The following is a 12,362-nucleotide window of genomic DNA, read 5'->3' as shown; positions in this document are numbered from 1 at the left end:
GTTTATCAGATTACACGCAAATAATTGGTATCTAAACCAAATTGCTTTCTGGGTTACCATACCCTTTGATTTTGAAACTATGTTAAAAAAATGCCAATACGTTGTTGCATGCTACACTGTGTTGTATCTCACCAGTTTACCATGTTTTATTCAGGTGTCCATCACAATCTAAAAGGAATAAAATATAATCTAAAGGAGCATCACAGATTATCTTCTGTAAGATTTACAGTACTATTAATTAGGACAGGACATTTTCCTGATGTACAGTTTAAGGGAATTCAGGCAGATTAGGCTGTCGCTATCAGTGAACGAAATGGTTAATGCCCAGCTATTAAAAAATGTCAACTCCCATGATGCTTTGCCAGCTGCTTAGCCCTCTATGCATTTTCTCTAATCCATTGTTTAATATTAATAATTCATGTCTGATGTCGTTTCAGAACACTGTGGGTGAGTTACCTGTAGGACCATCTCCACCCTTTTTTAATGAATCTCAGTTATTTAACCTTTTGCCTGCAGTCCTGCAGGATAAAGCTCCTGGAAACACTTCTTTTGGAGATGTCCTGGTGGAGGTTAATCCAACTTACCGACCGGTGAGCACTGCAATGGTATAGGGAAAGTTGTATGTTGCAGAGCTTTTATATGTACTGTTATGGAGAAAGTGCATTATAGGTAGTCAGTGATTACAAATCAGATATACCAGTGATATGTACAATTATTTGTCCTAATTATATTGAAACAAGGTAATGAAACTTCGCAAAACGGTTCCAAATCATGCCGTATTGTGTATCATTGATCGTGATATTTGCTAACGGTTCAGTGATTCACTGTGTTTAATTACCAAACAGGCAGTAGGGCACTTTTTAATTAGATTTCCTGGAAAATGTATTTTTATTATTTAGTTGCACAGTTTCTAGGTGTAAGGAGGTTATTTGGAATCCTTAAGGATCAACCATACTTAATGCCATCATCACAATCTAGCCTCTTATTGTTGAAATCAAAAGATTGTATGTCATTTACAGGAATTTGAGAATTATTTTTAATGCATACATATATGTAAAATGCTGTAATTTTGGGGGCCTGGAAAAGATGAATCGATTTTACATTAATTCTTATGGGAAATGTTAATTCGGTTCTCGAACAAGTCGGAACTCGAACAGGCATCTGGAACTGATTAAGTTCGAGTTCCGAGGTTCTACTGTATACACTATTATTGAGAATGTATGCTACAAATAAATACTATTATTGAGGATGCAAGTTAGAGCTATGTATTCTCATTGTGTACATAGGATAGAAGTATATGCTTTTTAGATCATACCTTTTTTTTATGTGGGTTAAGCAGTACATTCATGTAATATGAGTCAGATATACAAATGAACTACATTTTTGATTATAGTAAAAGTTGTAAATCACTCGGTTTAAATAACAATGTTTATACTAAGTTAAACACAGATATTAGATATCAACTATTAACTGAAAACATGCAGCTAAGATTTTGAACTTAAATAACTAAATGTAGTAGTTAATTTTAGAGTTTGAGGCTTCTTTCCTATATATTCCTATTTATAAAAAAACTAATTCTAAGACTTTACGGAATTTAAATAGGGCTTTGATACAGTCATCATAAATCGCCAGGCAGTGTTTTGAGGTCTTTGGGAAGCCTGGGTCCCTTTTGTTATCCTGGGGTTATAAACTGAAAATGCAACTTATGGAACCTAGAGTCATAAGCTGGATCCACGCAGAGAGGGTTAATTATTCCACATGGCCCTAGAAGGGTTTCTGATGTGGGGCCCCCCTTCCTTCTTCACATAAGGATTATAATTGAGACCAAGCAAATATTGGTTCTGAGTCCCTCGTCTAACCCCTGGGTCCCAGGTGGCTGCCTGAAGTCACCTTATGATTAATCTTGGTCTGGTTCCACAACTTGTGGAAACCTAAATTAATATGTTGAATCAGTACGTTGCATAAACTGAGTTTAAAAAAGCGGGTTCCACAATTCATTATAACCCAGTATAATAAGCTGGAGCTGTGTCTTGTGGGAAAGGACTGCTACAAGAAGGTAAAACTTCTTGTGGATTGCCCCTTGGCCTGAAGAAAGTGGCATGTCTGTTTTCTGAAGTTGGCTGTAGACTTCCAGTGCCACTTTTACTGAAGATAATTTGCCTCCCATTCTCTAATGGTCCATTGTGAAAATAGTCACTTCCCAGTCATGGATAGCACTTTATTTGGGGAAATGTCTTAGGTTTGCCTCAACATGACTTTTGCAACGAGCCTCTCCAGTGATCTACTGACTGGTGCTCCTGCTATCTTGATGTTTCAAGTGCAGCTGCTATTTTGTCATACCACCAGGTCCATGACATTCCTAGTTAGAGAGAAAGTATGCCTTCTCCTCAGTAGGACAGAATTTACTCGATAACCTGCCATTTAGGAGAAGGGGAGGAGCCATGTCAATCAATAAGTAGAAATAGCATGCTGGGTGTCCGGCCAAGAGTATCAACCTTGTCTCTGGTCCCTCAACAGAGAATATGATATTATAAATAATGAGTACTAAAGATATGTGCTATAAAGGAGCATGTGTAATTGAAATATCTGCTCTTATGGAGGATATGTATGACATGTATGGAAGATGTTTATGGAAGATATTTGCTATTATGGAGGATGTGTAGGAGAGCTTTATTTCTTTGAGTCAAGACTCTCAGCATGATGCAGAGCTCATATAATGACCACCTGTTTCTAAAATATATATTTTTAATTGGGGCGAATAACTACTCCTGCTGCAATTTAGGTTTTGCGAGCTAGTCAGTGTAACACCTTGGGTTAAAAGCTTCACATTAAAATCATAGTGTTTCACTTTTTGTCATGCTTTTTTAAACCCCACGTATGGATTCTGAACAGAACTATTTATCTCAGCCATTACAGTACATTAATTGCATTGTGTATCCTCACAGCTAGGAAACTAAACTCAACATAGGATCATCAGTAGATCAAAATGCCTAAATCTTTCCATGGTCTGAGAAGTGTATCCAAAATGTGATACTTAATGCATATATTGCTGAATATAGCTAATTAATTATAGTAAGCTTCTTAAAATCGGGGAGCAGGGGCACTAAAAGACCTGTCAAACTGGCGGTTGTGGGTATTAAATTAGAGTGGTGGGTGGGAGTGGGGGCAGTGTATTGGAGTAAGGAGCAGTGTATTAGATTGGGGTAGGGGACAGTCTAGTAGAGTGTAGGGAGTGGGGGTAGTGTATAAGAGTGGGTGAGGGCAGTGTATTGAATTTATACTGTACTTTTCTAAATAAGCCTACGTTTCTATGAAAACTGAAGTTTTTGTTTTTTTTGCGACCCACATAAACCTAAGACTTGTTTATTTGGCCCGTGCTAGCTTTTGAGTTTGACATGCTTGTTCTAAGGGGAGATCAGTAAAATTTACACCAGAGGTAAATGTAAAAAGTATTTTATGCAAGAATTGGTGGCTAGGAAGATTTAAAATAAAGCAAGATCTTTTATTTTAGATGACGCAGATGGAAGAGTGGAAGTGGGATGGGTTTGGGGAGGAGAAAGAAGGGTTTTAACAGTTTAAGTGATATGCTTTTTGAAGATGTGAGTTTCAGTGATGTTTTAAATTAATGGAGACTGGGAGAGTTATCTAATGGAGTATCCTAGGAAAGGTGCAGGCCAAGAACAATCCAAGAAGAATTAGAGGACATAATATGAGCAGAAGATAGATGCAGATCGCCTTTAAACCACTGGGTCTCAAAACAATAATCCAGAAGAAGTTTGTGGCCCAAAATTGAGTCGGTGATTGCCTTTTCTTTTGCCCAAATCTTTATACTTTACATTAAGCTATTTATATTTAAAATTCTCTATATTTTCCAGGAGAACGAAATGTAATATCCACATGCTCATGGTACCATTAAGTTGTTTTCAATGCTCTGTTGGTATAGACAATGTAAGAAGTATCTTAGAGATTTGACTATTAAATTGTATAATATGATATCCACAGGGAGAAATTGCCTCGGTAACATTTGTCACTGGAAATCCAAGGAATTCTGTTAATTTTATGGTAAGTATGACTTCACACACTACTCGTATAACAACTGTTCAGATTCCCAATACTTGCAGTGCTCATTCCTGGATTGAGCTGTGAACCTGGTAAGATGTGAATTATTATTATTATTATTTATATAGCGCCAACAAATTCCGTAGCGCTGTACAATGGGTGGACTAACAGACACGTAATTGAGATCAGACCACTGGACATACAGGAACAGAGGGGGTTGAGGGCCCTGCTCGATGAGCTTACATGCTAGAGGGAGTGGGGTATAGTGACACAAAGGGTTAAAGTAGGGGAATTAAATAGTTTGTTAGAGAAGGGTTTATTGAGTGCTTGGTAGGTCATTTTTGACAGTTGCAGGGAAGGAGTCATGGGGTGGGGGATGAGAAGCCTGCTGACAGTTTAATTGATACGCTTTAATGAAGAAGTGAGTTTTCATAGATTTTTTTTTAAGAGTGGAGGCTGGGTGAAAGTCTGGTTGAGGAGGGAAGGGAGTTCCACAGAATAGGTGCAGCCCTAGAAAAGTTTTGAAGGCGAGCGTCAGAGGTGGGGATCCGGGCACAGGATAGGCGCAGGTCTTGAGCTGAGCGCAGGGGTCTCATACTTGTGTATGAGGGAGGATAGGTATGTTGGAGCAGCATTATGTAGGGATTTGTAAGCAAGCGCCAGAATTTTGAATTGGGCCCTATATCTAACTGGAAGCCAATGCAGGGACTGCCAGAGCGTGGAGGCGTGGGAGGTGCGACCGGACAGGAAAATAAGCCTCGCAGCCGCATTCATTATAGATTGCAGCGGTGCAAGCTGGGAACATGTAAGACCGGTGAGAAGGGGATTGCAGTAGTCATAGGTGCAAATATGTCCCTAAGCCTAACTATAGCTGTCATTTATCTCAAAGTATAAGCCTGAAAACATGCATTGTGGTATACCTTCAAGCTTTAGATTATGTGACTAGCTATATATATAGTCTTTTAACTGGTGCTATGTTGTTCTTGCATGACAGGTGTACTTGAAAGTTAAACAAAATAGATTCTATATATTCAGCTCAGGAGAAAATGGTCATTAGTTCATAGAACAGGAAAAATCCACAAAGTAACTGCTGAGTGCACTTCTGTTTTTAGATTCTATTATGGCATTATTTATAAAAAGAGCAATATGTTAGGAAACACTATAGCTAATATAATATGCTATAGCAATTATATTAAGTGCAAGAGTTTATCCCGACTTATGACTTGGGATGAGTAGAACTGCATTATAAACTGAGTGGAGCCATAGTGCAGCTGCTTTCAGTATACCCATAGCCTGGTTTGCTGTGATCCAGGCCATGTGCAGCTATTGGAAGGGATGTAGTCATCGATTTTCGCTCTCTCCTCCTTTCTCCAAATCATCGTGGCTCTAAGTTACTCTCACAGGACAGGCATCATGTGTTTCATACAGCATCAACTTTACAATATTATGAGCAAAAATGTCTGTTCTCATCATAACGAGAGAAGGCCACATGACTCCTCTAGTGAGCCTGATGGCTGCAGCACTGTAGCTTAAGTGGCCAAAAGTCAATGACCGGATTGTGAAGCCAAAATACTGAGGTCTTGAATAGTGTTCCCTCTTAACTTGCTTTGTGAGCAGTCCAGATTTCTATTACAGTGGCTCCTTGATATTTGTATCCCATAACTTGTATTGCACACACATAGATACACATGCACTTTCCTTATACCTATACTGTATACCTATGCAACATGCATGTGGCGATTCCCTTCTTAACTTGGTCATGTTGACACGAGAGAGCTGGTAACTTTTGACTTTGGGGCAGATACAAATAAAGGGCCTTTTTATATGACAGGCAATAAATGAGATTGACAGATGGACATTGCTAGCGTTGGGACATGAAGGGATGCCTTATCCCCCAAGTTTTGATGGACATGTATCACTTATATAAAAGAAGGACTGCCTTGTAGAATGTAGAAGAGGAAGGGAGTAAATCTGGAATTGCAGCAAGTCCGTGTGCTGTCAGTAAACAGGATAGAATTATGTGTGTTTAGGGAAACATGTCGGATATGGCAACTTTGGCAAGGTGTGACGGCAGATATCCATGCACCCTTTTATGCCTAAAATACATGTTTCTCACAATTCCATTGCCACTAACCTTTTTTTTCCTCTCAATTAAATGTTGGCAACATCCAACACGTATAATTAATTTATTTTTCAGGCTAACCAATCCTATTTGGCAGTGGAAAAATATGAACCTCTAACTGGAAAATGGAATGTGGTACATAATGATGGCTCCTGGGAGACGAGGTGAGTTATATATGATCAGTAGCACACAGTTGGGGATGGTGTGTGTGTACAGTGGAGTACTTACCTGGGGAAAGGGGGCTATCAACCCCAGGTGACATGGCGTAAAGTGTTACACAGAGAAGCCCTCCTGTCACCAGAGCAGGCTCCTGCGGTTGCCATGACAAATGCCTACACTACACTGTAGACTCAGGCCTGGGGCAGACACTACAGGCTGCAGTGGAGCTGTATTTCCACTGGACAGCTCGTTCATCGCCATGTACTATTGTCAGGAGAAGTAACATCAACCCAACCCTGGCATCAGCACAGAGCTGCAGGAAGCTGTTCAGTCAGTGCACAGACTGATCCCAGCAGCAATAAATAACAATGAAATGTATGTGTGTGTATGAATGTGAGTGTGTGCACACTTATAAGTGTGTACGTGAGTGGATTTGAATATGCGTGTGTGTATGTGTCTTAATGTGAGTATAGGTATATTAATCTGGGTGAATGTGTACATGAATATAAATGTTAGTGTGTGTGATAATATATGTGTGTGTGTGCATATGAATGTAGGCATGTGTCTGCATTAATGTGTATAAATATGTATGATAAATATATATGTATATGTTAAAGGTGATTCAAGTAGGTCTTTTTATGTATATGTCTTCTAGTATAATAATGAGCTCAACAAAAAAAACTTTTTTTGCCTCATAATTCCACTTTACATGGATTCCTTGGAGTGTCTGCTGTATACAATAGCTTTAAAACACAACTCAGGAAGAGGAGCAAAGCCAGTGAACCACTCATGGACAGCGGTTTTACTGTTAAAGTTAGATTTCTGTGGGAAAAGAAAGTCTTATAGGCTTGCCTGGTGTGTGTATTTGTCTTGAGCAATGTATTAACTATCCACTTACTTCAGGTGGTATCCACACTTTTTCCCCCCCCACAACTCTGTTGGTATGTACTCTTCTAATATAAATAGCTTGCAGTGATATCCTTCTATCACCCAAAAATATTAATATGAAATCTGATGTTACAAAATAAGAATTATATATATTTTTATTCTATACACAATGTAAACAGCAATACATACGTTAAAACTTCACAGATGGTACTGCTTAACGATGTTATAGCGAAAAAGAGCTCCTCCATGGAGAGTAAGTGCCTTTGTCCAAAAACCCAAAGGAGCATAATGTTGCCCTCTGTCTACAGTTCTTTTATAGACATGACTATAATGCCTTTAGAGCAAAAGAAATGATCCAGGCACTCAAGTATGACTAAATGGCAGTTTTAATGAAGACCAGTGCCTACAACAAACAGCAGCAACATTTCTACCGTCAAATAAACTCTTTATCACGGTCGAAACATTGCTGTTGCTTGTTATAGGCACTGTTCTTCACTAAAACTGCCATTTAGTCATTCTTGAGTGCCTTGACTATTTCTGTTGTTTGACGTGTGTATGGTTTGCCAGACTTGGTCTGCAGTGGAACCTTGTATTGATGCCTTTGAAGAGTGCAGATTCCTTCTACCTTAAAACTTTAATGAGGTCAGAACTTTAAGCTAAAATTCTGGCCATTTAAGGACACATATAAAGATCCTCACTCCTCTCACTATACTTTTCACTCACATTCCAGACTTCTTAATGTACAGAATAGAACATTTAGATCTTTTTAACACACTAGACACATTCACCTAATATGCATAGGAACATAGAATTTGTAATATTTTACAACATAATGTGAGTGCATGTGTCTGTAATTTCCCCAACATGAGTTTGTTAGAGGCATTGCAACTTGGGTGCCAGACAACCTAGGTACACCTTTGTGTCTTCGTCTCATGTTTTGTTTATTTTTCTTCTCTCGTGTTCTATTTGACTCTAACCCTGAATCCATTACAGCAACCAGGCAAAGCTTTAACGGTCAAGTCGCCCACTGATATTTTGTATAAATGTGAACATGAAATCAAAGACATCACTAGATATGTTGATAAAGGGAGCACAGTCATAGACATATATCTTATAAAGCTATCATAGCTAGTGAACTAAAATTGTGGTCAGTCAGGCAATAAAAAGGTTAAAAAACAAATAATGGTCAAGTACCTGGCAGAGGAACACTGTAGCAAGAGATCTGCGACATTAGCACTGACATTAGTAAAAATGGACCTGCAAACTTGTATAATTTATTTGAGTTAATATTGCTCTTAAAGGGACACTATAGTCACCTGAACAACTTCAACGTAATGAGGTTGTTCAGGTGAGAACTATAGCTCCCTACAGCCTTTCTCATGTAAACACTGTATTTTCTGAGAAAAAACAGTGTTTACATTGAAAGTTAGGAACACCTCCAGTTGCAGTCACTCAGAGTGAACCAGAGGGACTTCGGAGTTCATGTCAGCAGAGCACAGGGCAGCACTGTGCACCGCATCCTGTGATTCAGTATCTCCTCCCTCTGCATGCAGACACTGAACTTTCCTCATAGAGATTCATTGATTCAATTCAGCTCTATGAGGAGATGCTGATTGGCCAGGGCTGTGTTTGAATTATGCTGGCTCTGCCCCTGATCTGCCTCTTTGTCAGTCTTAGCCAATCCTATGGGGAAGCACTGTGATTGGATCAAGCTACCACATGTCAGTAGACTGCTTGTTTTTCTGAGTCTAACAGCATGCAGATTTACAGCTTCAGGCTTGAATACAGTAAGATTTTTACTATATTAATGGAGGCATGAGGGGCCCAGGGGGGTTAGATGGTGGTGTTAACACTATAGGGTCAGGAATACATGTTTGTGTTCCTGACCCTATAGTGATCCTTTAAATATTCAGGGGTATTCAGGTACATCAATAGCAGCTACACACTGAGTATTCATAATCTTGAGAACGCCCAAGATGTGTGATCATTTGGAAAATTGTCCTAAAAATCTAAAAAGTCATGTCACATAGCTGAAAAGAGACATGTGTCCACCAAATTCAAAAGAAGGCAAAAAAAAAAACAATTTTGCAACAAACTAGGAAACAATTCCATCATTATGTCAGAATGGCAGTGTCATGTTAGGTGTATGAAACCCTAAATGAAACCCTAAATGAAATACTTGAAAGAAAATAATAAACAAAGTCAAGGGCAAACAAATCCAGCAAAGGCAAGGCAAGGTCAGGCAGACCAATAGTCAAAAATCCAGGCAGTAAGTATTAGAAACGGAAGGGCAGGCTAAAGGTCAGGTAAATCCAGGAGATCAGCTTTAACACAGGTAACTTGTAGGGTAGTAGCACAGAACAACTGATCAATGAAGGTTCAGCTGTTCAGCGTTTAAAAAAGGTGCCAAATGTAAGGCACACCTATTCTGACATGCCTCCATAACACCTTATTGGAGCATGGAGCAGTCAGTTTAGCAGGGTTGCCATGGATGCTAAATCATACATAATTAGTTCCAGCCATGCCCAGAGGGCTGTCCTGCGGCATGGAACAATTCTGGACCAAGAAGCTATAACCGCAAAAATGTAAAATGATATCCCTAAATATTATGTTTTTGCAAGTATTCACCCAATTGCTTTTTAATCATCTGTATAGACTCTGTATAGACTCTGATAAAACCACTTCTTCAGGTAGATCACATCCACTTCAACACCCTGATCTATACTTCTACGTCCTTCTTCATAGAATGCAATTAGGTTAGTTTGACATGACCTATGTTTCATAAAACCATGCTGATTATTCCTAATAACAAAGTTCTTCCCAATGAATTCCTGAATATTATCCCTTAACAATCCTTCAAATACTTTCCCAGCCACAGAAGTTAAGCTTACAGGACTATAATTTCCAGGCAAATATTGTGAACCCTTTTTGAATATAAGGACCACATCTGACTTCCTCCATTCCTCCAAGCCTTCTTTGTTTGTTATAAATGCTCAGATGGCATTATTCGATGACTTATTCGATGAGTAAGCAAATCATTCATTCTGATTGCCCATCTCCCACCCCATCATCAGCCTCCCTTCCAAACCATTGTCATTTTTCTAGCTCAATATCTGTTGTCCCATCTCAACCCACCTCCATATGATGCTCCAGTGTGTAATTGTATTTCTTTTTCTTTCCTTTTTAAGATATTACTGGCATAAAGGAACTGGAAACCAGAGCAATGGGACAGTTGAATGGCATATACCTCAATCAGTTCAACCTGGAACCTACAGAATTCGGCACAATAGCCACTACAAAGAGAGATTACTCCCTGAAACTATTAAAGCTTATGAGGGTATTTCTTCTGACTTTGAAGTAATAAATCCATACCTCAGATGAAAACCAAACAGACACATGTACATATTTGTAGAGCAGTTTTTTTGTGAATTATTCAGGTGAACATCAGTCGCTTAAAAAGCCTTTTTACTTTGTAAATTTCACACATGCATCATTAAATGATTTACATGGATCAAGGAATATTTAGATGTTTTTAATTCCTGTTATGGAAGAAAACCAGCCTTTTTTCATTAAGTATATAAATTACCTGCTTTGTAAAAAATGCTAAAATTATGATCAATTTCTCTAAATATTGTACCAATAGTATGCATATGTTATAATGTGTTTTGTTGTCTGATAAATTAAAAGTACAAAATTCCTATAGAAAATATAATCTTATATTATCAAGTGTTGGTAAGAGATATGCCCATGCAAATGATTAGCTAGTAAATCAAACCACATACATTACTAAAGTTCTGATAAATGTTTTTAATTATTAAATGTGTCATAAAATATTATTGTTCTCATCTAACATAATACATATTTAGTTATATAACAACTAAATAGGTTTGTTAATTTGTTTTCAGTCAAATTGCAGATCAATTGAGTTTTAGGCAAATGGTGGGTCATCTGAATTCCGTAACTCAAACTGCCATCTCAATTTAATGTTCTATCCATGAGGCCCACATAAAAAAATAGAATTGATGGTTAGGGGACAGCCAATAAATCAAAATGAAAGTGTAAATTACTATTCTACTTGGGCGTAATGTGATCAGAATTGAGTCGACCAAGTTTTGACCGAAATTAGCTTCAATAAATATAAAATTGCAAAGAATATACATATAACTATCATGTATATAAATATTATGTATATATTTGGCAATACACTGCCAAATACACTGGTTCGTCCAAATTGGTTTCCCGAATAGTTTGCATGGACAATATTTAGTTTGAGTTGAATTGCCGCACCAAGTAATTCCAGTCGGACCAAATCCATTTTTTTTCCTTACGAAATGATTCAGCCATACACAGTCTACCTGTTTTACTTTATGGCTGCTCATATGCATTGTTGGACATGTCACTAGATGGGCCTGGGACTGTTCAAGTTACAAATGTGGGGTATTTTAGACCTGGAACTCACCAAGGGGATGGTGGAAGTAGAGTTGGCACTTCCAAGCTACGTGCCAAGTCTTTTTACTAGGTGTCAACGGAAGCGGCATGTGACGAGACCAATCTCGCCACTGTGCATTGGAAGAGCCTGGTTGCCCGTCTGCTGCCTTTAGGCTATGGCCCCATGTTGAAACGCTTGATTTTCCCCTGCAAAGACACGAAAGCCGGGTCATTCGGTGCTTGCCCTGTTTGAGCGGTGATACCCCAGATAGCTATGCCATGGAGCCCATTCGTATAATGAAAGACTATGGGAAAGACTTTAGCTACTAAACGGGTGTTAACCCCTTTAATGCCTGGGGGTGCCGTTACACAGCACAATGTATATAAAAATCCAGTAATATGATGCAGTGTCCAGGCTTGCACTCAGAGAGGAGACCTGGGAGAAAAACCAACTCCCACATCCAGCTAGCCAAGAAAGCCAAGTTCTGCTCAACTCAGCTAGCCAAAGAGGCCTGGTCAGGGCTAATGAACCCCACAACAGCAGCAGAGATAGTTATTAATTATTATTAATAATGTGTTTATTTTATTTTAAAGGACACTAAATTTATTTTAAATAACACTAGAGTCCATGTACACAGGGTAACAAATGGTCACAGGTTGACATTTTATGCTGACACATAAAAATGTCAATATTTGTTGCCAGGGA

General features: G+C 38.6%; 1 protein-coding gene across 1 annotated transcript in view; it reads left to right on the top strand.

Moving 5' to 3' along the window:
• LOC134574629 (putative neutral ceramidase C) overlaps positions 1-10,709 on the top strand; it is a 59,829-nt gene extending 49,120 nt beyond the window's left edge. Inside the window, exons 18-21 of the mRNA XM_063433763.1 lie at positions 438-590; positions 4,003-4,062; positions 6,257-6,345; positions 10,417-10,709. Coding sequence (XP_063289833.1) covers positions 438-590; positions 4,003-4,062; positions 6,257-6,345; positions 10,417-10,609 — 495 coding nt within the window. The 3' untranslated portion in view covers positions 10,610-10,709. The remainder of the gene's footprint in view (positions 1-437; positions 591-4,002; positions 4,063-6,256; positions 6,346-10,416) is intronic.
• Positions 10,710-12,362: the final 1,653 nt, after the last annotated feature.

Source organism: Pelobates fuscus, chromosome 10, assembly GCF_036172605.1.
Source record: "Pelobates fuscus isolate aPelFus1 chromosome 10, aPelFus1.pri, whole genome shotgun sequence".
NCBI classification, from domain to species: domain Eukaryota; kingdom Metazoa; phylum Chordata; class Amphibia; order Anura; family Pelobatidae; genus Pelobates; species Pelobates fuscus.
The sequence above is the reverse complement of the archived record's forward strand: the minus strand, read 5'-3'. Positions and strand labels throughout refer to the sequence as shown.